This window comes from Entamoeba invadens (genome assembly GCF_000330505.1).
Source record: "Entamoeba invadens IP1 unplaced genomic scaffold scaff_1105074724527, whole genome shotgun sequence".
Classification (NCBI taxonomy): domain Eukaryota; phylum Evosea; order Mastigamoebida; family Endamoebidae; genus Entamoeba; species Entamoeba invadens.
Window position 1 is genome coordinate 109896 of NW_004443593.1, and position 26990 is coordinate 136885.

General features: G+C 29.1%; 9 protein-coding genes across 9 annotated transcripts; 8 read left to right on the forward strand and 1 right to left on the reverse strand.

The window, feature by feature from the left end:
- Positions 1-1465: 1465 nt before the first annotated feature.
- On the forward strand, positions 1466-3454 carry EIN_356400 (hypothetical protein; the record flags this gene model as incomplete). The annotated part of the gene is made up of 2 exons (XM_004259272.1): positions 1466-1967; positions 2004-3454. 2 exons carry the CDS (start codon positions 1466-1468, stop codon positions 3452-3454), a joined length of 1953 nt encoding a protein of 650 aa, XP_004259320.1.
- A 1962-nt stretch (positions 3455-5416) lies between these two features.
- Positions 5417-6114, forward strand: EIN_356410 (hypothetical protein; the record flags this gene model as incomplete). Its single annotated transcript, XM_004259273.1, has 2 exons — positions 5417-5917; positions 6025-6114. The coding sequence occupies 2 exons, from the start codon at positions 5417-5419 to the stop codon at positions 6112-6114; spliced, it is 591 nt and encodes a 196-aa protein (XP_004259321.1).
- An 874-nt stretch (positions 6115-6988) lies between these two features.
- Positions 6989-8920, forward strand: EIN_356420 (tyrosine protein kinase, putative; the record flags this gene model as incomplete). The annotated part of the gene is made up of 1 exon (XM_004259274.1): positions 6989-8920. One exon carries the CDS (start codon positions 6989-6991, stop codon positions 8918-8920), a length of 1932 nt encoding a protein of 643 aa, XP_004259322.1.
- A 1036-nt stretch (positions 8921-9956) lies between these two features.
- Positions 9957-10523, forward strand: EIN_356430 (hypothetical protein; the record flags this gene model as incomplete). The annotated part of the gene is made up of 1 exon (XM_004259275.1): positions 9957-10523. One exon carries the CDS (start codon positions 9957-9959, stop codon positions 10521-10523), a length of 567 nt encoding a protein of 188 aa, XP_004259323.1.
- Positions 10524-11042: 519 nt separating this feature from the next.
- EIN_356440 (hypothetical protein) lies at positions 11043-12048 on the reverse strand (the record flags this gene model as incomplete). The annotated part of the gene is made up of 2 exons (XM_004259276.1): positions 11043-11715; positions 11891-12048. 2 exons carry the CDS (start codon positions 12046-12048, stop codon positions 11043-11045), a joined length of 831 nt encoding a protein of 276 aa, XP_004259324.1.
- A 516-nt stretch (positions 12049-12564) lies between these two features.
- Positions 12565-13068, forward strand: EIN_356450 (protein serine/threonine kinase, putative; the record flags this gene model as incomplete). The annotated part of the gene is made up of 1 exon (XM_004259277.1): positions 12565-13068. One exon carries the CDS (start codon positions 12565-12567, stop codon positions 13066-13068), a length of 504 nt encoding a protein of 167 aa, XP_004259325.1.
- Positions 13069-13270: 202 nt separating this feature from the next.
- EIN_356460 (protein serine/threonine kinase, putative) lies at positions 13271-13609 on the forward strand (the record flags this gene model as incomplete). Its single annotated transcript, XM_004259278.1, has 1 exon — positions 13271-13609. The coding sequence occupies one exon, from the start codon at positions 13271-13273 to the stop codon at positions 13607-13609; it is 339 nt and encodes a 112-aa protein (XP_004259326.1).
- Positions 13610-21673: 8064 nt separating this feature from the next.
- Positions 21674-24106, forward strand: EIN_356470 (hypothetical protein; the record flags this gene model as incomplete). The annotated part of the gene is made up of 1 exon (XM_004259279.1): positions 21674-24106. One exon carries the CDS (start codon positions 21674-21676, stop codon positions 24104-24106), a length of 2433 nt encoding a protein of 810 aa, XP_004259327.1.
- Positions 24107-25420: 1314 nt separating this feature from the next.
- Positions 25421-26332, forward strand: EIN_356480 (hypothetical protein; the record flags this gene model as incomplete). Its single annotated transcript, XM_004259280.1, has 1 exon — positions 25421-26332. One exon carries the CDS (start codon positions 25421-25423, stop codon positions 26330-26332), a length of 912 nt encoding a protein of 303 aa, XP_004259328.1.
- Positions 26333-26990: the final 658 nt, after the last annotated feature.

The following is a 26990-nucleotide window of genomic DNA, read 5'->3' on the forward strand; positions in this document are numbered from 1 at the left end:
AATTACATTGTTAATACAATAATAATAAATTTTTATATAATTTCAGTATATTTTCACATATTTTTTACAGTGTTTTTATTTTCAAACTTTTTTCTTTTAACACTTAAAATAACACCCTTATTTTTGTTTTGGCCTGTTTTTACAGGGATATTATTCCATTTTTTGATGATTTTTCTTTTTTGGCTTGTGTATTGTTTATGCACATAATATAAACTCTAAAAAAACGGAAATTTATATAATAAACTCGATATTTCCCCGATTTTTAGACCACTTGAATTTTGTTCAATGTAATTTAAAGTGTTAAAATTGTTTTCTTATTAACATATTCAATTTCCATCATGATGTTTCTTGATAAATCAAAAATAATTTAATTACAACATTTTATAAATTATTTCATTTTAATAATTATATTTACATATACTAGTTCAAATTAAAATATACTAACATGTTGCTTTTTCTTATGAAATATACAAATACTTTGTAATTATACTATTCTTTTTAGTTAGAAATTTTTTGTTTATAAATGATATATTGTTATTATTATTTCGATTAATTTGTGTTATTTTATTGTTTGTAAGCTTAAATCTGGCATATTGGAAATCCCCATTTTTGTCGTAAAAAGCAAAACACAATTTACTAAAAAGTTAGGTAATAAAAAATAGTAATTGTCATTACTAAAAATAATCAATTATCACAATAGGAATTAATAATTGCAGATAATACAGAATCGGTTATCTCAACATCGTGTGTAAATTTATCGTCGTTTTTTAGTGTCATTTCAAGAGTACAACAAAAAGCAACTTTCAACGTGTGAACATGATAATTGGTACAGTTTTGTTCTGAAACAACAGAAAATATATATATAAAAAATAAGCAAAAACGTATTTTTAGTAAAAGATTGTAAAATAAAAGAAAAAAGAAAAAACTAATGAGGGTTCCTAAATTTATTTGTGCCAGATTTAAGCGTTCAAACAATAAATTGACAAAATTTAATAATATAACATAAAGAAGTTTTGAATACTATAATATTATTTTCAATACATTATATTTATAATTACATTTTAAAAAATATCTTTTCGTTCATTTTTTAGTTGTTATAATTTAAAAAAATCTAAATAAAATAATTATTCGTTCATTTATTTTATTTATAAATAATATAAAAATAAAAATCATATTAATGCCAAGTTTTTATGCTTTAACAATTTACTTTTGAATCATATTTATTTCTTGTTATTTCTTGTTATAATTTTTAGATAATTAAAAAATATACCAAGAATTGAGTGTTTAGACAAATTTAATTGTAATAGAATAAGAATTAAAAATAAATGTGAATGTGTCATTATTTATTTTTAGAATACACACCAATAGTTTAAAGCATTTATTAATAACTCAAATGTAATTTCTAACCCTTTATATAAAATTATTGTTATGTTATAAATACAACGAAAACTGTTTAAAATACTCAATGGTTGTATTCATTTTATTATTATTGTTCAATTTTACATTATCAATTAACACTAAAATCGAATGGTGTAAATATGAAAACAAAATTGAATGTGTTCCATTTGGCAAACAATGTGAACAGAATTTCCAATGGAGTTTATCAACCAAAAGTATTCAGTTGCCTTTGATCAATGATGGCTTTATAATTAAATGTAATCGAAACACACACCTTGAAGTGATTGTAAATTCGAAATACCGTTCTCTTTTAAATTTTGAATTAAATAATAATACGTACATATATTCACATAAGTTGTATAATTTTACATTATCACCACTGCAAATGATACCAAATACAGACTTTTTTAACAAACAAGAGGTTCTCAAAACATCATGTTCAAATTGTAAACAGTGTGTAAATACATCATTTTGTGTTGAATGTAATGATGGATATTATTTATCAAATGATTCATGTTATTCCTGTCATTCATATTGCAAGACTTGTACTAATAATACATTTGAGGGGTGTTTGACATGAAAAGATAACAAATACTTAACTCAAGGTTCAAAGTGTTTAAACTGTGATTATTCTTGTAAAACTTGTTTTGAAGGAACAAATGAAGATTGCCTTAGTTGTGGATATCATTATTATAAATCAAATTCAAGCACGTGTTTACATTGTAAGTATGGGTGTACTTCGTGTTATGGTGGATCAATAACAGAATGTGACGATTGTGAAGAGGGATTCATTTTACAAGGAACAACATGTGTTAAATGTGCATCTTCTTGTCAAACTTGTATCATATCTCCGACTTCTTGCATTTCGTGTCAAAGTTCTTATTATTTGTCTGGTAACAAATGTCTTGAATGTGATTCATCATGCAATTCCTGCTATGGTCCAAATATAAATAATTGCAGGTCTTGCCTATTATATTATTATTTATCAAATGGATATTGTCTTCCATGCGATTCATCATGTCGTTCATGTAATGGTCCAAATTCAAATAATTGTTTGACTTGCGAATTTTTATATGGAGTTTCAAATGGATATTGTGTAAAGTGTGATTCATCGTGTTATACATGTAATGGTCTAAATGCAAACAACTGTGTTTCATGTTACAATAATTATTACTTATCAGAAAATAAATGTCTTAAATGTGACCCGTCTTGTAAAACATGTAATGGACCAAATGCAAATAATTGTCTAACATGTGATTCTTATAACGCGTACTCAAATGGGTCTTGTTTAAAATGTGAATATTCATGTCAAACATGTAGTTCGAGTGGGCTTGGGAATTGTCTAACATGTAAACCTTATCATTATTACTCAAATGGGTATTGTATAGAATGTAGTTCGAAATGTTCGGCTTGTAATGGAACTGGTGAAAACAATTGTTTGACGTGTCGATCTGGTTTATATTTATCTAATGGATATTGTCTTCCTTGTGATAAAAATTGTAAATATTGTAGTGGAACAATTTCAAACAATTGTAATGAATGTAAAGGAGGTTTTTATTTATTAAATGGAACTTGTGTTCAATGTTCTCCAAATTGCGGCGCTTGTACAAAATCAAATTGTTTATATTGCAACCCCGATTATTATCTTTTAGACAACGTTTGTTTCCGATGTCACCCTGAATGTGGTAGTTGTGATGGTCCTGAACGAACAAATTGTACAAGCTGTGAAAATGGAAAACGACTCGATGTTGAACCAGGGGAAAATTACCACACCTGTACTATACCATGCCCAACAAATTGTCAACTTTGCAATCGATATAAATGTTATGAATGTGAAAGTGGGTATTACAAATCAAATAATGGTGAATGTGTGCGGTTCGAAGATGAACTATGCTCTTATGGATATAATAATGAATGTTATACGTGTTTTAAAGGATATTATGTTGATAAAAACAGTTGTTTAAAATGTCCCAGTATATGCACCGAGTGCAATGGACCCACAATTTATCAGTGTAATTCATGTATTGATGGATATTATATTTCATCTTACACGTGATTTCAATGTTCTTCTACGTGCCAAACCTGCATAGACAATTCGACGATATGTAATTCCTGTGTACCAGGTTCAAGATATTTGTGGAACAATGAGTGTATTGCTTGTGATAATTGTACCCCTGGGCATTGCATATCTAATACAACAAAGTGCGATTCGTGTAATGACGGTTTTTATTCTGACAACGGGGTGTGTAAAACTTGTAACTTGATTTGTCTCACATGTTCAGGGTCTCCTTCGAAGTGTTCGTCTTGTAAGTCTGGGACTTACCTTTCAAACTCGACTTGTCTTACTTGTAATGCAAATTGTGAGATCTCTGGGTGTCACACGACTTTAGGATGCACGAATTGTAAATCTGGGTACTTCCCAAAGGATTTTGGGTGTAGCCAATGCAGTGAAATAACAAATTGTGTTACTTGCAGCCAAACTGAACAAAAGTGTTTGGCTTGTGCACCTGGTATTTCATATCTCAATTCAAATGGTTTGTGCTCACCTTGCGACGCATCTTGCAAAATATGTAATACCGATGGAACATGTAACGGGTGTAATGATAATTATGTTCCATTCACAGTTAACAACGGATCATGCCAGGCATGTTCTTCGTTTGACCCAAATTGTGCTGTTTGTGGAGAAAATCAATACAGAAGATGCACAACTTGTAAAGACAATTATTACTTAAACTCGAATGGCATTTGTAAAGAGTGTGATATTTCATGTGCGTATAATGGTTGTAACAAAAAGACTGGAATATGTGAAACATGCAAAGCACAATACACAAAACAGGAAGTTGATAGTATTCAATGTCAGCCGTGTACAGCCTATGATTTTAATTGTACAGCTTGTTCACAAACTACAAGAAAATGCACAATGTGTTTGATTGGCTTATATCCAAGTCCATCATCACCGTTTTCTTGTACGTTTTGCCATGAAACTTGTTTTTATGATTGTTCACCTACAACGGGAAATTGTAATACTTGTATCACTGATCAATACACAATCAACCCATCAAATCCAAAACAATGTCAGAGTTGTTCAGGATTTAATAACAACTGTCTCAGCTGCTCAACAACAGAGAGAAAATGTGAAAATTGTAGTAGTGGTATTTCGTATTTGTCAAATGGAGTTTGTGTGTCGTGTGATTTAACGTGTTCAAATTGTGACTCAAATGGTCTGTGTACCAAATGTATCGATAACCATGTGTTTGATGAACCACAACAAAAGAAATGTTTGAGTTGCACATTATTTGACCCAAACTGCGAAACATGCAGTTCAACAAGCTCGAGAAATTGCACCAAATGCAACTTGAATATGTACCCAGATATTACCACCGGAAAATGTCAAACGTGTGATTCTTCGTGTGGTGGTAATTGCGACACAACAAATGGAATATGCACCAATTGTGTTTCTGGTAAAGTTTTTAGTGATCCAGAAAGTAACAAATGTGTTGATTGTTCATCATTCGATGCAAACTGTGTTGAGTGTGAATTAAATGGAGAAAGAAAATGTGTTAAATGTCGAGAGAATAGTGGGTTTTATTTATTAAATGGGAATTGTGTTGCTTGTGATTCAACATGTAAACCAAATACATGTGACTCGACAACGGAATTTTGTTCACGGTGTTTGTTTAATTACACAGTAACTTCTCCAATATCAAAAGTTTGTATTAAGTCTTCTGAATTTGATTCATGCTGTTCAAAATGTGCAGTTAATTATACAAGAAAATACGAATTGTGTTCAAGTGGAAAATACACAAAAGCATCCGCAATTTACAAGTGCGGTAACTGTGATTGGTCATGTGGTGGAATGTGCAATGGTTCTACAGGGGAGTGTACTGGTTGTTCGTTGAATTATGTTTTTTCAACTACAAATAATTTAGTGTGTGATTCATGCTCAATGTTTGATTCAAATTGTCTGACGTGTGACTCGACATATCAGAGAAAATGCAGTGTGTGTCGACCAAACGGAATGTATCCAAGCGACTCAACATACACGTGTGTTTCATGTGATGCTACATGCAATGGTAACTGCGATCAAACAACAGGCAAGTGCACTGGGTGTATCAACAATTATGTGTTTGAAGCAACTAAGAGTCGTGTGTGTGTTGCTTGCAAATCGTTTGATCCAAGTTGCAAGATATGTTCGTCTGATTACAACAGAAAATGTGTTGAATGTGAGAGTGGATACTATCCAAATCAAAGTGGGGTCTGTGTATTTTGTAACACAACTATCACAAACTGTAAATCATGTAATTCAAGAGAAAACAAGTGCTTGTCGTGTAAAGACCCATATTATTTGTCAAACCAAACTTGTTTGATTTGTACTTCTGGAACTTATAAAAACACTGAAACATCATGTGAAAAGTGTTACATTGGCATCCCAAATTGTCAAGCGTGCTCAACTAAAACGGTTGGAATTCCTGTTTGTATCACGTGTTATTCGCCATTTCAAATTAATACTCAAACCAGTGTTTGTGATTCTTGTGGAACAAACGCATTTTACAACGCCACAACAAAGAAGTGCGAAAATAATGGGGGTGGCTGTTTGACTGTTTCGATTCAAGAACAGTGTTTAAGTTGTTCAGATGGATATTATCTGTCAAACAACAAATGTGTGTCGGCAACCAAATGTATGGGCAAATCAACACTTTCGAAAGTGTCATGTGAGTGTTCAGATCAAATATCAGTTGGATCGGACTGCCAAACCACTCCATCAAAATGTATATATCAAAGAAACTACAAAACCCAAAAGGAATGCATTCAATGTGAAGATAATAACATTGTTAATGAAAAGACTTGCAATTCTGTTTCAAATGTATTGACTCGAAATAATATCATTTTTGCATGCGAAAAAGGTAAATATTTGAATGAAAACAATCAATGTGTAACGTGTAAAAACAACTCGTCGATTTGTATGAATTACAAATCAAAAAGTATATTACTGTCATGTGCCAATAATTCAATTTATAACGTTGAAACATTGAGTTGCACAAGTGAAAACAATTGTTTGAAATACGGCAAAAATTATTGCTCACAGTGTGTTGATGTAAACATGGAACTTAAATATGGCAAATGCTCGGTGTGTTCTGTTCCAAATTGTAATAACTGTGAAGGTGGAAAATGTAAGAAGTGTAACAAAAATTATGTAATCCAAACAAATGGGTTTTGTGTTGAACAAAGTGAAGTTGGTTGTGTCAAAGCTGATGGTTTTGTTTGTTCACAGTGTGCCGAGGGGTTTTACTTGATTGACTCGCTTAACAATGAAGGGAAATACGATTTTTGTATTCCAATTACTACCACTCAAATAGACCACTGTAAATACTCACTGATTTTACAATCAATATGTGTTGAATGTTTGGATTCTTTCAAACTAAAAAATGGTAATTGTTCAGAAAATTTCATTGATGACGAAAACGATGAAAACAATTTAACCAACACAAAACAAGAAATAAAAGGTGTTGAAGTTTCATGTTTCAGTCGTAATAACAAAGGGTGTGTAAGATGCAATTCTGGTTATCATTACAACAATAGTGAATGTAAAATGTGTTCGAATCACTGTGATAATTGTTACAACACAACGTATTGCTTATCATGTAATCCACAGTATTACTTGTCATCTTCTTTCACATGTGAACCACTTGGCGATTTATTCACAAAATGTGCATTGACACTGCCAACAAGCGGTGGATGTGCAATTTGCAAAGACCAGTACTACAAACAAGAAGCTGATTGTATTTCTTGTGATGAGTCGTGTGGTACTTGTGTTGAAAGTACTACTTGTTTGAGTTGTCAAACTGAATATTTCAAACTTCCAGGAAGTACAAGTAAATTATGTGTATCCTATGACAACTTGACTAATTGTGCAATTAAAACACCGATTGGGTGTCTGTGGTGTGAAAATGGATATTACTTGGATAATTACATTTGCAAAAACTGTTCTGATAATTGCATTTCGTGTGACAGCTATCAAAATTGTAAAAGCTGTGTTGAAAAGGATTATGTGTTGGTTGACTCGCAGTGTGTGGATTACAAAAGTGTTGAGTTTTGTTTGTCTGCGAATAATTCAAAGTGCACAGAATGTGAAGGATTTCACGAACCAAGTGACGCTGGTGATTATTGTGTGAAAGTGACAAATTATGGGTTGGTAGTTGGTGCGCCAATGACAGTCACTTTTGTGATCATAGTGTTTATTGTTGCTATTATAATGGTAATCATATCGATGATACAAAAGAGAAAACAGAAGAAAAAAGAGCAGAACATTTGCAACTTTAAGATGAGTCGGTCAAACATTGAGATGATGAATTTGAGTGCAAATTTGGTAACAAACAAGACAACACTGAAATTTGATTTAGACGATAACGAATTACTAAAAATTGACATTGAGACAAGAGATTTGATATGTATTGGGAATGTGTCTAAAAGTAACTTGAAAGTTCAATTCAGTGTGATGGAAGGGTGTGACTATTATGAAATAAGAAGTGTGCCACCACTTGTGACATTGAAGCCTGGATATGCTTGTGAGTTTGAGATTTTCATCAAGCCGCTGTGTACTTGTGTTACTAAAGAACACGTGGCAATTACTTCGTTAAATATAACAACTGGTGTCATTGAAAACGCTAAAGTTGAAATCGAAATCGAAACAGAACAAACAACCAAATTGAATTACAGAGAAATCATAGAAGACGAGAAGCTTGGCGAAGGCAGTTTTGGAATTGTCTACAAAGGGCAATACAGAGGAGTTTGTGTTGCTATAAAAAAGATGAAACAACTTGATAACAATGAAAATGGTCTTTTAGAATTTGAAAAAGAAGTTGCCATGCTAGACAAGTTCCGATGTGATTACATCATCCACTTCTATGGTGCTGTATTTATACCCAACAAGGTCTGTATGGTCACCGAATTTGCAGGATTTGGAAGTTTACAAGACTTGATGAAACACAAAACAAGTGATGAAATTGATATGAAGTTGCGAACCAAATTGTTACTAGACGCATCGATTGGTATTCAATATTTACACGAGAATGGAATTTTACACAGAGACATCAAACCAGACAACTTCCTTGTGTTATCACTTGATGTGAATGAAAAAGTGAATGCTAAACTGACTGACTTTGGGTCATCAAGAAATGTCAATATGCTGCAAACCAACATGACCTTCACGAAGGGAATTGGAACACCAATTTACATGGCGCCTGAAATTTTAAAACAAGAGAAGTACAAGAAGAGTGCTGATATTTATTCTTTTGCAATGACTATGTTTGAGTGTTTCAGGTGGAAAGATGCTTATGACAAAATAGAATTCAAGTACCCATGGAAAATCGCAGACTTTGTAACTGGTGGAAATCGTCTTAATAAATCCGAATTACTTAATGATGAACAATATGAATTAATAACAAAATGTTGGGCTCATGACAAAGAAGAAAGAACTAATATCGAAACTGTTAGAGAAAAGCTTCAAAAAATGATTAAGTGATTGATTATAAAGTTATGTATTTAACATGTACAAATTAAAATATTTTAAATAAACATTATAATTTAAAATGTGTTTTGTTTTTAGTATTTTTTGTGTTTTTATTATTTTATCTAATGTTTATCGTCTCAATATATTTTTGAATAACATAAAATCGTCATATTTTATTTCATTAATATTAAACCATTTAGTTAAAATAGATAAATTTAAAAATAACAAATATTTTTCATTTTTATTGATTAAAACTTGTAAAATTTGAAAATAATAAACTAATAAGACATTTTTTAGATAAATTATTTGCCTATCTATATTTATTTTCTAAGTAAAAAAACATGATTATCAACAAAAAAGATTTATTGTGATTGCTGTTATAAAATAGTTAAATTTTTACCAAATTAATTCCTACCACTCAGTGTTTTCTTTACAAAACCTTAAAACTATGATTGTGTATAAATTTATTATTTGCTGGCTTGTTTTATCAATCTGTAATTTTTGTAATTTATAGTTAGCTATTATTAAACAAAAACATATTTTCAATATTATTTGATATTTATGATAAATTAAAATATCATAATAATATAGAAAATAATTCAGTATGGAATAATAAATAACCATTTTTATTAATTAAAAATACAATTTAGTTAACATCTAACTATGATGTTAACAAAATATCAATAACATGAAATATATATTTGAGCTTTTTTAACATATGTTTGTTGTTTTCAAATTACTGAAAGCAAAAAGTGTATTTCGATTAAATAAAAAAGGATTTTTTGTTTCGACCGACACACATTAAACATTCTTACAATTCAGAGTATCTATATCAAGAAAAATTTGATGACTATAATATTATAAAAAAAATCAATCAAACATTTTTAATAAAAACTATAATAATATTTTGTAAAAAAAATATTGCCTTGTTTAATTTTTCCCTCTTTGCAAATAACTTGTTATTATAATCACTAACCGTGTTTTGGTAACCGAACTTTATTTTAAAAACCTGATTATATAAAAACGCGTTTTAACTTGGAAAATATATATGTTTACTATTCTTCTTATTACTTTGGCTACAGCAAAATACACTGTTGTTTCTAACCCTGATGGATCTACTGCGGTATTCAAATTTGATCAATGCTACTATATGATGTTAGACACTTACGTTAAGTTTGAAGAAAAAGGTGACAAGGTTAAAGGATACACGTCTAATAAATGTGGAGATTGGGAAGAACAAGGCAGCTCCTCGTCTGGTGATATTGAAATTAGAGATGACTTGCCAGACTATTACTATGTTCAATATGTATATAACGATGCCGATAACTGTGAACTCAGTGATAGTGATGGTCATCCTCTCGAAAACTTAAATCCACAATGCACCAAAGTTTTGGGATTAGTGTCTTACTCTGTAAAAGCTGAAATTAAAGACAAAATGATTACATTAACACCTTATAATTCACAAGATTGCACTGGAGCTGTTGATACTACATTAACTACCGTGACCTACGAACTCGAAAAATGCACAAAATCAAATGGCGTAAACTTTATGTTTTCTGAAGGTGCATTTGAAGTCTTTGCGTTCCTCGCTCTTTTCATTGCTTTCTTGTTTTAAATTTTAAAACATTTTGCTTTGAATCTTTGTTTTTTTTGTAAAGGTTTACATAATTTTTTAACTTCTTTTTATATCTCTGATTTATTGATTTATAACTTTGTTTTATAACACTATTCAGTCAAAACACTTATTTGTTGTTTTTAAAACAATGAAATTAATTTGTCATAATTATAATATTATGTTAAACTATTCCAAACTTATTTGTTAATATTTTCCAACATTATATATATATATATAGTAATAATTATTGAAATTTTTGAATTTCCTTATTTCAAATTAAATGAATAAATAAGGTTTTCCACCGACTTTATTGTTATTTATAAATTCAATTTATTTTTTAAAATAAATAAAAAAAATTAGTAAACCATTTTGCTCATTCTATTTTTATCATGAAAATACCCACATCAGTGTATTATATTTCTAATTATCGTTCTATCGTTAATACAATTAAAAAAAGTAGTTAATTTGTTCGACTTTTGAAAATATAAAACCTTTTTTATATATCATCCAAAAATATATTCAATCCAAATCATTTAATCTGTACACAACAAATTTCTGTATATTAAAGATTACAGACCCATCCACGCCACAAATCGTTTGAGTGCAATTTTTGTAATCAAATGATGATTGTGCGCACTTGCAAACGACCTTTTTGTTTGTAGTGTTGTAAACAACATTAATATCTCCACACCCAACATCAAAAAACTTGGTGCTGCATTTTACACCAACTGAAAATGCCCAATCGAAATTTTCTGCTTTAATTTTATACATTTTGTAATTGTTGTCTCCATTATCTCTCATTTGGAATATAAAACAGTCTTCATCAAATGCATAGTCCGTCGTTTTATCAACTTTTTTAGTCACAACAACACCAAACACATTCTGTTCATAGAGCAGTGCAATGACAAACCCATTCCCTTCATGAAAACACTCTCGAAGTTTAACACTACAACTTTTTAAATTATTTTTATAAGTGAAAATTAGATCACCAACACTCCTCCCACTCCATTTAAGTATTTGTTCTTTTTCTTTTTTATTTAAAAGGACATCACAATTTTCGAATTCAATTTTGTCACTGAAATTTGTTTTTACGTGATATTCGCAAAGGGGTTCTTTGTTAGATTCATTGCTGTGATATTCCAATATTTGTTCTTCTATTTCAGACGAACTGATGTTTAAGTCAATCACGTTACTATCAGTAATAGTATTTTTACTATTATTAATAGTATTTTTACTATCTTCTTTTGGTGACTATAAAATTTCAATTTATTGTATTGTATTATCAGGGGTGTTGTTTGTGGACTCTTCTTTAAACAACGGCCGTGGTTGAATAACACAGAAGGTCGCGTTAGCTCGTTATTGCAAACTCTCGCTGTGCAAAAACGTTTTGTATTTCCGTCTTACGGAATGTGTTTCTCTCAAGCTCGTTGTCACAACGGACTTTTTCTGCTTGTAAAAGAAGGTTGAGAGTGTTGTCTCTAAACGTAACAATCTCAACACCATATTGTTCGCATTGGGTTTTCATCATTTCAAGCAAATTGGTCAATTCTAATAGTTTTGATAAGCAATTTGTTATTTCTTTTAACAAATAATGCGTTTTGTTTCATTTTTTATTTGATGTTAAGACTCGCAGTGATCTTTTCAATGGATTTGTCAAGGTTTAAACCATCAATAGAAGTTGGTAAAACTAATTTGGGTGATGAAACGTGAGCTTCCATTGTTGCTTTTAGTTTTACTATACTGTGGTCAATGTCTGAATTGTAATTTAAATAATTATACTCTATTTTCTATTATTTGAATAATTAACATGTTTTTTCTATAATAATTATTCAAAATTATATTCAACTTTTTAATTAACAGAAAGGATTAAATACCGTTTCCGTCTTTTTACAGCCTCTAATCGATTTAACAGTTATAACTAATAACATTATAAGAAAAAGTATAATACAAATTACCACATCTGACAGAAAAAGTCTCCACGAGGAATAAATTTAGTCGCGAGTTGTTGTGTCTTGGCAACAATAAGACACATCATATAAAAATGCAGTTGAAAATGAAAGAAGGGAATGATGTTTATGAAATCCAAGCCAATCCCCCTCTTGTGACATTGAAACCAAATTATGCTTGCGAATTTGAAATATCTCTAAAACCAAATTTCACATCAAAAATAGAAGACAAAATCGCGTGTGTGACTTTAAACATCACTAAAGGGACAGAAGATGTTATTGAAATACCAATCAGAGCAACAACTGTCATGTCATATCGTCTTGATTATCACGAATTGATAGAAGATAAAAAAATCGGAGAAGGCTCCTTTGGAATAGTTTATTTAGGCACTTTTAGAGGAAATGTGGTTTGTATCAAGAAGATGAAAGAACTGTTAATAAATCAAAAATCACAAGAAAATGAATTTGAGAAGGAAGTTGATATGTTGGCTAAATTTAGAAGTGAGTATATTGTGCACTTTTATGGAGCTGTCTTTGTGCCAAATAACGTGTGTATTGTCAACATGGATTTGCTCAACATGGAAGTTTACAAGACTTGATAAATCACAAAACAAGTGATGTAGTTAAACTTAAAATCCGTTTAAAAATGATGATAGACGCAGCTAAAGGAATTCAATATTTACATGAGAATGGAATTTTACACAGAGACTTTAAGCCAGACAATTTCCGATATTTTCACTTGATATTAACGATAAAATAAATGCTAAACTGACAGACTTTGGGAATAGTAGAATTATTATTATGCTGCTGACAAACATGACATTCACAAAAGGAATTGGCACACCAGTGTATATGGCACCTGAAATTTTAAAACAAGATAAATACAAGAAGCCAGCTGATGTATATTCGTTTGCGATTACTATGTTCGAGTGCTTTGGTTGGCAAAAAGCCTACTCTGGTATGGAGTTCAATTTTTCATGGAAAATCGCCGAGTTTGTTATTTTCGGCCATAGACTTGATAACAATCGAAATATACACCATAAAATATATATGATTATTCAAAAGTGTTGTATCCAAAAACCTAATGATCGAACTGATATAGAAAATGTTATAAAAGAACTTCAGGATGTTTCAATTTAATTACGGTTATATTAATTGAATATTAATTAAACTTTTAAAATAAAAATCATAATTATTTGTTGTTTTTATACAAAAATAAAATAAAAATACATTTATCAAAAAAAACAATAATTACTTTATTATCAAAAGTTTTAATATGTATGTTAATTGGTTGTATTAAATAAAAAATAATTGATTCAATCAAGTTAATTAAGTTGTTTGTTTTTACAACGTTATTACATGTGTTTTTAAAAAAAAAATATTTGGGTCTTAATTTTTTGTTTCATAATATTAAAATAATAATGATTACATACAACAAAAACTACTTCGTACAATAATTGGTGAAAGCAAATTTATATATTAAACAGAAATTGTTATTTAAAATTTACAAAATTTCTTAGAATATATTTTAATTGATTATTAAAACGACTTCAAAACAATAGTTCCTGAAGTTTAGCAAAAAGAGAAGTACAAAATGTCAACAGACATCTATTCATTTGTAATTAACATTTACACACGTTTTTGTAAAGATCAAAAAATACAGAGTCCGTTTATATTTACTTTATTCAAGGGGATATAGCACAACGGTAGTGCATTTCCTTTCAATGAGAACAATTTTAGGAAAAAGATGTTGGGTTCGACTCCCATTATCCCCATTTATTTTTTTAAACAAAATTAATTGTTATTAAAATGTATTTAAATAAGATTTGTTAAAGGTTTGTTTTTATATCGTACGGCGTATTTAGCCATTGTTTAACTGAAAAAAAAATAAAAATAAAAAAAATAAAAAACAAGCAATGAAGCTGGTGCATTGAGTAGGATTTTAAGTGATATAATTTGACGTTTTGTGCTTTATTTCTTGCATTTAATGTCATTAATCAAATTAATCAGTAGCATTAATATAGCCATGAAATTGTATTACAACACCATTTACTACTATTCGTAAAACACCCGAAGAGAAGTTTTCCAATCTTATTAGTATATATATTTTTATTTTTTACTACATAATCATTTTCAGTTTTGTTGTGTTTTTAATTAACTTTACGATACTGTTACTGTTTTAAATAAAACACAAATTTTGTTTTTTTGAACTAGATATGATATACAAAAAACTTACCTTGTGGCGACTTTTTTGAAATTTAAACACTAAACAAACCAATCGCGCAAACAATAATTTATAAAGGGGGGCTAAAAAACCGCTTCTTTTGAAAAATCGCTTCTTTTTTTTATGGTAAAAATAATAAAAATGTTATTTATTTTGTCTTTTTTGTTATTGTTTTTTCGTTTACAAAAAGAAAAAATAACAACGACAACAACATTGCCAAAGCTCTTTAAGAATATTTTAGAAGGAAAATCAATTATTTCTTATTTTATTGGGAAAAAAACATCATAGTTTAGCCACAGGTTATGTATTCTTTCAGGAAAGTTACGAAAACAATGACGAAAAACAAATCATAAATAGACTACGATTACAAAACATTTTCAAGTTATTTTTGACTTTATTACAAATTATTAAAATATAATAAAAACAACTAAAACAAATTAATTGAATAAGTCTAACGCAGCTTTCACCTCGTTGATATGATGCACATGGACTGCCCAGTTAGATTAAATTAAATAAGGAAAGTCGCTTTAGTCTTGATTTGTTTTGAAGTTGTAACGTATCAAACACGACACGTTTATGGCACAAAATGTTAAACCACATTTTTTTATTTGTTATTGTCAAAACCATCCACGCACTCTTTCCTCTCCTCACCATGTCAAACACTCTCTCGCCATAATTTATTTCACCTCCTCATTTGTTTACACATATATAAATACCAGTTTTATAAGTTTAAATACTCTTTTTGAAAAGACGAATTATTTTCCAATCAAAGTAGTTTTGAATATTTTTTATCAAAAATCCCATATTTTTGTATTAAAGAAAGGCTCATTTTTTAAAGTTTGTAATATTGATGTTTCCATAACAGAATTTAAAATTGTAAACAACCATTTTTTCTAAAATGAAAAACAACAAATTGTTTAAAAGGAAACAATTTGTGAATTGCGATAGAAGTGATAATTGTTTTTATACTTATTTGTTATTATAATTTTCATTATTTATATTTATTATTGAAAGACAAAAATCGAAAATACAGATCTCAATAATATGATATTTTTTTAATTAAATAACTAAAATAAACTAGATGTTATAAAAACAAATCATTTTGTCGATAAAATAAATTATATCTTTATTAATATCACTTCTAATTTTTAACATTTCAATTATTTTTGTTAATTTTTATCGCAAAGTTTTTTATTAAATAATTATAAAAAACAAATTATAAAAAACTCCAAATAAAATAAATTTATAGTTAAAATTAATTAAACCAATACCATCTTAAATTAAAATTGTTTAAGAATCATTCTCATTGTCGACTTTTCGAGGTTTCTTCCCTTTGTTGACTTTCTTTTTGGTTTCCTTTGAGACTCTATCGAGTCGCTCTTTTTCAAGACGGCGCTTTTTTATTTGAGTGTTTTCAAGAGAAATACGTTTGGGTTCTTTTGTTTCTTTGGGGGTCCCCATCTTTCCCAAGAATTTAGAGGCGTCTCTTGCTGAATTTATTTAAATTCTTATAACACCATGAATCAAATCGGATGGGTTATAATTAGGATTGATTTTTAAAGCTTTTTCTATTTCCTCTTGTGTTGGTTTTTTCACAGCCACTGTGATTCCAGCCTGAGAAAATGCGCTTGTAACATTGTCCCCATTTGCAACCACTTCCCAAGAATAGAGAATTTCTTTAATTCTTTCTTCTTCTGAAAGGTTCACAAAACCTTTCAAAAGATTTTTAAAATCGGGAGAATCCATTTTTAGAATATTTCCGACTTTGTGCTCAAATTTCCCCTCTTTTTCTTTTAACTCAAATTTGTGCTGCATCAACCCATTTTTGTTTTGTAAAAACACCTTTTCTATCCCAAAAATTCCCAAGTCTAAAGGCTGACACAGATGAGAACTATGGGCAACTTCTTTGATCATTTCGACGTGATTTTCTAAAAATAGATCTTCTATTTGTTTAGAAAAGTGACCAGAGAATCCATCGAGAATTAAGTATCCTTTCGTATCCGATCTAACTCCCATTTGCTCTCTTTTTGCCTTAATTGTTGGGAAAAAGACTCTTTTTAGCCAAAGCGTGTAAAGGTCTGTTGTCAGCATACCGGATGGTGGTGTTCTAATAATAGCTCTTCCACTAAAAATAGCAAGCGTGGTGTCTAACAAGGATAGACGTTTTGTACCACAAGTGGAGTAAGTTTTGTTCCATCAACACAAATGCAACAAAGTAAACTAATTCTGGCTTTATCCCGATCCACTTCGGTATAAACCTGCTCTCCCGACTCAACAGATGCATAAACAATTTGTTGAGTGGCGTCTACCCATTGAGCAAAACCAACTTCGTCTAAATTAAAAACCAATTCGAAACGTACCCCATCAAGTTTTTTCTTTAAGTTGGTATAATAGGACATAATTGACTCTGGTTTAACTTCTGCCCTATTTTTTTCCATTACAGGTGCCACTTTTTTCTCTAAACCTTCAATGTGTCCGACAATTTAATGCAATTGCCTCCTCTCTAAATTTTTCCCGAAATTTTGCTTAATAAATAAGCCAGCACCCAAAGAAGAAGAACTCCCCACATTTTTAATTTCAGCTTGAAGTTTTTCAATTTCTAAATCTGTTAGCTTTCTTGGTCGTCCTTTTTCGGGTTTTTGTCCTGTTTTCATTTCTTTTTTAATTTTAGAAATTTGTGTTTTAACTCCATGAGATTTCATTGTCCCGAAAAAAAGCTCCAAAGAGACCAAAAAAGAAAGATTGTTTGTTTTGAGCGATTCTGAAATATCGGACGGAAGTTCAAAAAAACAAAAACGGATCTGATCTCTAAAAGAATGAAAATTGAGCCAAATTACATTTTTTTCTAAATTTTTAAACTTTTCAAAAGTGTCTGGACATGATTTAAGATATTCAATGAGGCCTAAACTATTTGGAATTTTAGGACCTGCAAGGTGGAGGCTTTTAACCTTTTCCGAGCTCAGTTTATAAGGTTGTTTAATACCAGAAGATGCCATAAGTTTATAAAGATTATGTTTGGTCGAATTATATATCACATGATGTTTTAAGGATTCTGATAAATATTAAAAATGTAATTATTTAAATTATAATGTATAGTTTTATTGTTGGCGTGCATCACTTTTTTTATCTGAACTTACTCATAATTGTATGTAGTATACCTGGGTTATCAAATGGGGTTTTAAGCTCAATCAACTAATTGGATTGATGTGTTGTTATTGATTAGGCTCGCTGCAAACAATTTAAGTATTGTTATATTTAATGAACGAATGTTTTGTGTGTGTTGGATTTGTTTTTTATTGAATAGATTAATTTAATTACTAAAATACAATTGATAGTTTTTATTTAAAAAAACTATTTACATTCTATTAATAAATAATAATCATTCTGATATTTTTTAGTAAATATAGTTTTATATTTATTGTTCTTTGGTTATATCATTTCGTTACTTTAATTAAAGAATCTATAAAACATAAAACGCATGTTTTGATTTGGATCGATATAAATGAAAGCCACAACATAATTCATTTAACTGTCAAGTAAATAAGAGTATACAACTAAATTGATTCTTCGGTGAATCGAATTTATTAACAACTATAATTGAATTATTTTTAATATTCGTAATTGTGTTGTATGTTCACTATTGGGGCAGTGATGAAGTTCAGAAACCAATTTTTTCTTTTCTCTTCCTATCTTTAATTTCATCCCTTTGTGAATTAATTTAATAATATTTTAATTTAATTAACTATAAAAAATCATTTTTTATCCTATAATAAACACCAAATTAACACTATGAATGCTTGATGAAACACTGTGTAAATAATTAATAAAAACTATTTTTGTCTTTCGGGCAACAATTAAATGTGTCATTGTATCATTCTTCATTTAAAAACTATCATCTTTTGGTTACATGTTGAAAGAATACAACCTCTTTCTTCAACAATTTTTATACCCAAATTGATAAATACATTTTTGGGCAACACAATTGAATGGACAATAAAACCGATACCTTCACCATCTTGGCTTTATATAACTTAAAAATATAACCAATTATAGTACAATGCCATATTATTTTTTTGTGATTTTGCTCGAGGTTTTAAAACCGCTTCCCTTCTTTTTGGTGTAAACTTGCCAATAAATTACATGTATTTTGGTATTTAAAAGTAAATTATGCCACATTTTTGAAACTTTTATTCGAGTTAATTTTATCAGCAAAATATTATATTTTGTTGCCAATTTGTTAAAAATTGTAGTATGAAACACGGATTTTTTTGATTTTTTTTACCAATAAGAAATGTTGCCGACTTTGGAGATACCATGCACTATCTTTTTCGTCTTATTGTTATCCTCTCTTCTCGGCGTATAAAACCGATACCATACCAAATTAAAAATGAACAACACTAAAATAATACCAAAAAGACTGGTTTTGTAAAAATAATTGAAAAGTTTTTAAATTTTATCAAAAAACACAGAAAAAATATATCGGCATCCAAGCGTCTTAAAAACCGCTTCCATCATTTTGTACTTTAAATTTTATTGAAAATTACCATATTTATTGTTTTGCTTCGTTTTTGGTCATAATTTATTAAAAAATTGTTCACACACTTGAAGATGCATCGTACATACAATACTCAACATGAACTTGAAAAAGAGTTGGGAATGGGTAATTCAAACGTCTTCACTTGGAACTTGCCAATATAAAATATTTAAATTTGGCCATAAAACGCACTTTTGATTAATTGAGGAATAAATTTGTAGGGGTGATGGAAAAAAGGTGCATTTATCTTCTGATACAAAAATGTAGGTATATCATTATAAAATATGATCAAACTCTGTTAGAACATTAAATTTTATTCTTGAGTATGTTTATAACCACCACGAGTATCATCGATTCTACTCTTAAAAAACAATGAAAAAAAATTAGAGGAAAATAAAGGGGGTGTGAAAAAAAGGTGCACTCATAGGTTCAAGATTTATTAGTATTTGTATTTCAACAAAAAATCGAAAAAGAGTTTGAAAAACAATTCAAAATAATTTTTGGTGTGTAACATTTTATTTTCGTTTTTATGTAATTAATTGTCCTCAAAATAAACTTTTGCTTGCTACTTTTAATAGTCTCGGTTTATGGCTTCGGCAAACTTTGCTTTTTTTATGTAATAAAAAATTTTCACAAAAAAATAAAAAGGCTCTTTTCATTTTGTAAAATATTGTTTGAATAAAAAACCCTGAATTTTTTCTTTTTTTGTTGAAACGGGAAAAAAATAAACTATAAATTTAATTATAATTAAATTAACAAAAAACTACTTTTTTGAAAAAATCGGTTTTTAAGCGGAAGCGGTTTTTTATCCCCCCTTTAGGTTTTTCTTTTTTCTACAATTTTTGGAAATGTTTTAATTTAAACACCAATGATATTGGAATTTTCATCAACAAAAAAATTTTAAAAAATGTTTTATAATAGAAAATAAATGAATTATAAAGTTAATAATAATATTTTTTGTGCTTAACTGTAAACTATTTCTATACAGTTCCTTTGTATTTATATTCTTTGTATCCAATATGTTTTTGTTATCATCAGTTTTATCAATTTGTCGCTTGAGATTCCTACTTAAAAAACATGTTTTTTTACAAATTCTGTAGTGATATCCGAAACTAGTGTTGTGTTTTTTCGAGTAGTTATCCGACTTTATCTCCTTTGTGTCTATTTTTCTCTGTAAATTCAACTGAGCAATAAAAAAGTGCCAAATTTTTGTTTATTCTCTGAATTATCTTTAGAAAATTCAAAAAATAAATAAATCGTTTGCTCGAGTTGATTTCGACATCCTGCTGGTTTATATTTGATTGAAAACAAACATAATTAGTTTTATTTCTTTTTTGTGTCGTCTTTTAACATTTAAATTTGGGATTCATAGTAATAAAAGGTTTAAACGTATAAACCTTTTATACGTTTAACAAATCAGAATCATTGAGACTGTGTTTTTTATCAACTTAGCACTTTTTCTTTGTAATTTTTTATTAAAAAAGTCGAGTTGTTTGTTCTTGTAAACCAACTCGTCTTTTTCAAGTTCAAAACTTAAATAATCTTATCACTTCCATTTTTGGCAAAAAGTTAAGCAAATTACCTGAGTCTTTATGCTTTACAATTGTTGATAGAACATGTTTATATAATTTAAAACAATTAAGTCACACGACTTGCTATATATCATCAGTGTTTTTATTCAATTTAATGATAATCAATGGATAATAATATGGCATTACAAACAATGACATAAATAAGGTTAAAACTATTTGCTTAATCATTTCATTTATAAGAAAATAAAAACAGTGGATTTGGTAATGTAATTGAACATAAATAACGGGAAATTATTGTAAACAAACTTCAAATAAAGTTATCATTTTTTTTGAAAATCAACGACTTGATAAACTGGCTGTCTGAAACTCCATAATTTTCTTTTCGACGTTCACGACTTATCTTATTACTTTGATTGTCGTTATTTTATATTCTTTGTTATAGCAGTTCAATTCATTGTTATATTTGATCATTTAATGCGCATTTGGCAACATGTTCACCAAAAACAATATTGAATACATTTTTTATTTAAGTCGAGTACCAAATAAATCGTTTTATTTATTGATAAAAAATGGGATAAGACATTTTTTAGTGTGAAAAGTTGATAATCGATTTTATTATTTTTTTGTTTTTAAGTGTATTTTTTAAGTAATAAAAAAATTAACCAATTATATATTGATAAATAAGGTTAACAGCATAAATTTAGTTTACCGACTTATATTATTAATATAATTGTGATATTGTTTTTAATGACATTTTAATAATCTGATTAATCAAGGATATAAAAAACATGAAAATTAATTGAAAACACACTATAATGTTTTTTAAAAATGAACAATAAATTGTAATTCGTTTGATGTTTCGACTGTTATTCCATCATTTGGATATTAATATCACTCTTTTAATCGTTATTTTTATGACTAACTTTACACTGATATATTCACGAGACATCTATGTCGACAACACCTCGGGTAAAGACACCAACCCTGGTGATTCAAAAATATTTCCATTTGAATCACTTCAAAATGCGCTTTCAACACTCAAAGACACTCCCCCATACGACCCAATTACTATATATGTCAAATCGGGATATTACCCATTTATTAATAAAACTTTGTCTATCACACACAACATTCTTCCTGATCCTTCTGTTTATCACTCTTTAACTATTACTAAATATCCAAATGAATCTCCACCAGTAATCACAGGTGGTGTTAAGCTTCCCATTTCATCTTTTCGTGCATTTGACGCGACTAAAGACGCGAAACAATATTCAAAAATTCAATCGAAAGTTCGAAGCAAAATCCAAGTGTGTGATTTAAATAATCAATACAACAAAATCGAGTTGGGCATTTTAGAAGCGACTAATAGTGTTGAAATATTTGTAGATGAACAGCGGTACCATTTGGCGAGGTATCCAAATTCAGAATACACTGACAATACACACTCAACTGATCGTATTTATGTCCTTCCACCAACTGATAATACAACTTTGTTGGTACCTAATATTGCAGGATATTATTTCCCACTAAAAGAGGTTATGTGTGCAAATTACCCTCTTTTTAAAAGCGAAAAACCTATATTAGGCATCCACTACTATCTCTATAAAAACACAACAAATTACTGGACTATTTCATCTCGTTTTGATTGTGGAATTCCAACACAAAAAGATGGGGCTTATTGGACCATAAAACGTGAAAAAATAGCCGGCGCGTTGAACCCCATAGAGTCTTCTGGAGCTCATGGTAAGCCAATTCTTCAAGACGAAAATTACGTGTACAGAGGTAACATGTGGACTGCTTATGCCCCCGACCGATATGGAAGGACGTTTTATTACAGTGATAATATCATAGATAAGTATGCTCAATATCAAGAAATCTGGCTGAGAGGGTATTGGCTCATCTTTGCACACGACCAAATTGTCCGAGGAAAAGTCGACAATTCAACACGGAAAATCACTGTTGACAGAGACTTTGGGAAGAACCCCGACTTTCAAGGAATAATGAGTGGAAGACCTTTTTATATATTTAATTTACTTGAAGAGTTGGACGAAGAGGGGGAGTACTATATCGATTATGAAGACAAAAAACTTTTCATATATCTTAAAGAAAACGCAGCAAAAATATGGATCACTCAGAGCACATTTAATCTCATTCACGTGTATAACGTGACAAATGTAACAATTAAAAATATTATTTTTGAATATGCAAGAAAAAACCTTGTCCATTTTACACTTGTGAATAATTCTAAAATTACTAATTGCACATTCCGCCATTGTGGTCTAAGAGCACTTTATTTCTCAGGTACACACAACAATAACATTACACATAACATTTTCTATGACACGGGATCTGAAGCTGCGCTTTTGGACTGTGGTAATATATCAACTTTATATAATGGTAAATGCTATTTAGAACACAATTATGCAAATTCAAGTGCACAAGTTTACTTTAATTTTGTACCTGCCTTTTCAATAAAAGGAGTTGGAAATTTCATGAAACATAATTTGGTAGAAAACACGCCACACATCGCATTTTACCACGGAGGTGCCAAAATAGAAATTTCATATAACGAAGCCAGAAACTTTTGCACAAGAGCTTCTGATTGTGGTGCTATTTATTCTGGAACACATTGGGAGTTTGTTGGCAATGAAATTAAAAACAATTACTTTCATGACTCTGTTGGATTTGGGAAGGAAAATTCATATGTAATAGGATTGTATTTGGACGACAACTTAAGTCATCACATAGTGTACCAAAATGTCGTTTCCAATATAGTTGGGATGTGTTTAGTCTTGGCTTCAGGAAGAAGCAACACTGTTTTTAATAATATTTTCTTCAAATGTAAAATAGGGTTCTCGGGTAATTCAAAGGGGGTATATAGGTACCACACAACACCAGGAATGTTTTATAATTTGCTTGATACAATGGAAACAAGTGGTGTGGATAGGTATTCACCACCATGGAGTGTTCAATTTCCAGAGTGGAGTAAATTGCCTCTAACATCAGATGAGTTGATAAAAGAACAGAATTTACATTGGCTAGTGATGGAAAACACAGATATATACTGTAATGTGTTTTCTGGAAGTTATAATATGGATTACAGGTTTTTGGAAAATTGTGACAAATACATCAGAAGATTTGAGATGAACACCAACTCAAGTCAAACAACCACTTTTTATGATTATAAAAATGGCGATTTCAGAATGAGGAAAAACAGCCAAATTTATAAATACAAATGTTGGAAGGAAATATCTTTGGAAAATATTGGTATTAACAAAGAAGACAAAACTGTTGACATTTTAGAAATGTCAAGTTGTGTGGCTATATTACTATTGTTAATTTTATAGTTGGCTTTCTTTTATTTGTTTAAAAGCTTTTAATGTTAATTTATAACATAAAAAAACAGTAAAATCATTAAATTTGTCTTATAAACAAAACAACATAAGTATCTATTATATATAATATCATCATTATGATACAATGATTATTAAGTAACATTTACACTTTACTTAAAAATTAAAATTCAATTTGTGTTTGTTTATCTTTCCTTTAATTATAAATAATTTGTAAGTAAAATTAACTATTATAACACTTGTTATAAAGAACAAAAAATGGATTATGTTTTATGAATTCATTTTTTAAAATTTGATATTTTATATGAATATTTAATTAGTGAAGACACGTGCCCGTTTTTTCTTCAAATAGAATTCAAAATATATATAGTACTTTAGATTGACACGTGGTGATTGAAATAACGATTTCTTCAAATCTTGAAAAGCATTAAAAATTTTTGGATATAAATGATATATATGTATTGATATATTTAGAAAAATTCCATTGATAATGAATTATTTTAAATAACTTCAAATATAACCAACAACAACCAATTGTAATTCGTCTTATACTGTTAAAAAAAGAAACTGTCATGTCCAAATTAAAAAGAGTACAATATTTGGTTGTAAACAATTACAATTAAACAAAGATTTTTTATTTATTTTTGTTTTAATGTAATGTGTTTAAATAACATTTAAGTCTTTAACATTTATTGTTGTAAATTGTTTTGTTTTTTGTCTATATAATCAAAACTAGAGTCATTCTCTAAACTTTGTCCTTTCTCCAACATTGTCCCTCGGTTTTTTAGATCTCAATTACAGGAATATATCGGGAAAATTATTCGAAACACTAAAAAAACATTGTTTCATTTTTTTCCGTTTTTATAATTTAATACCTATTTCCCAATTATTTAAAAATTTTGTGGTGTATTTTTTGCATAAGGAACCACTTTAAAAAACTGATTTTACAAACAACTTCTTTTATAAAACATTTTGTGTATAAAATATAATTTAAAAAAGCTTTGTTATTTCTTCAAACAATGTATTATTGACAAAAAAAAATAAATGATTTTTGTTTTAAATAACTGGAATTAGAAAAAAAACAAAAAATAATTAAAATTATTAAAAAAAATGATTATTGGGCTTTTTGAAAAAAATACAAAATATTTTGATTATAACTGTCCAGAAATTAATGGACAACGTTTGGAGAATGACTTTATAAAAATTAATTTTTAATAATAAATGCAAACAAATAACAAACCTATCATACTATTTTAAAATACAAAACAATAATTGTATTAATTGTTTTTGATCTTCAAAAATCATTAAATGGCAAAACTTGACCCATTTCATATGATGATTGTCTCACAATATTTTACTGGTATTTCTGATTTTAAAAATCTTGAAAATGTTCACCCGAAATACAAAGGAAACATGTTAAAGTTCCACTTTAACCCAATACCACTCACTCCTGAAATTCTTCCTTTATTCCCAAATGTCGAGACTTTAAACGTCTGGAGTCTTTTCGATTATTTTTATAATTTTTACGACTTAGTTAAAGATTCGCTTCATCCAGATATTATAAAGATAAAGGCTCAGAAAAATACACGAAAGAATTTTAATTCTATAAAATGCGAATTTGTGCATTTAAATATCTGGTATGAAGTCTCTTATAGTCGTTCCTTGATTACAGAAAATGGGAAAATTTCATATAAGAATATTAGTTTGTTAGAAGATGAACGTAAAAGGTATGGTCACATAATTCCTCTAAACGTGAATAGTCTCGGGGATTATTGTTTCTATTGCGACAAAACGTTAAGTGAAATTAAAATACCAAATAGTGTGACAAGACTCAATTATGAGTGCTTCTATCTGTGCACCAGTCTGACCAAAGTTGTTCTTCCAAAAACTTTAAAAGAGATTCAAGGACTTTGTTTTGATGGTTGTAAATCGTTGAGAGAAATAAAAATACCAGAAAATGTTAATATAATAGGATGTAGAGCTTTTTTTAATTGTGAAAGAATCTCAAAAGTGGAAATACCTGGAAGTGTTAAAGTACTAAGAGACTACACTTTCGCCAATTGTGAATCACTCAGAGAAGTGGTTTTACACAAAGGAACGGTATATATTAGCGATAATGTATTTGTAAAATGTCGTTTAAATACTATTGTCATACCAAAAAGTGTCACACATTTGGAAAACACTGCATTTGATGAAAATGTATTGATTATCAGAAATTGAGTTTTTACAAGGTGTTGTGCACAACCAGGCATTTACCAAAATTTACACAGTCAATGCCGTAGCCCAAAAATGTTTCAGTCTTATTTTATTGAATGTTTTCCCGTTTTTTAAGTCTTTTTCTATCCAAAAATAATATTTTTTGAACTCAATTCTTGAAATTACTCGTTACCATTTTTCATTTTTGTGGGGATTATCAGGTTGTTTTTGTTGTAATTTTCCGATTTTTAGGATGATTTGATTACCACCTTTTAGAAAAAATTAGGAGAAAAAGTTAAGGAATTGTGGCAACAAATCCGAATATAATGGGAAGCAATCGTTTTCGTTACTTCCGTTCTGAAAAAGGTACACAAATAAAGAATAAGAACACAAATATAGCTTTTGTTTAAATCTATTAATAAGTAAAGAAATACATTATTTTTTAAAACGTAAAACAAAATAAGAAGTATATTACCAATTATTAAATAAACAACAAAAACAACACACAAATAACAAAAACGATACCTTGAAACATAAACCGCCTATTATTCAATACTTCAAAAAAAGATCAATACATTAAACAATTTGTTGCCGACTCAAATAATAAACATTGTATCAATGATAATATAGATAATTAACAGGGAAATTGTACTAAACCGGGATTTACAACGAATCAAATACG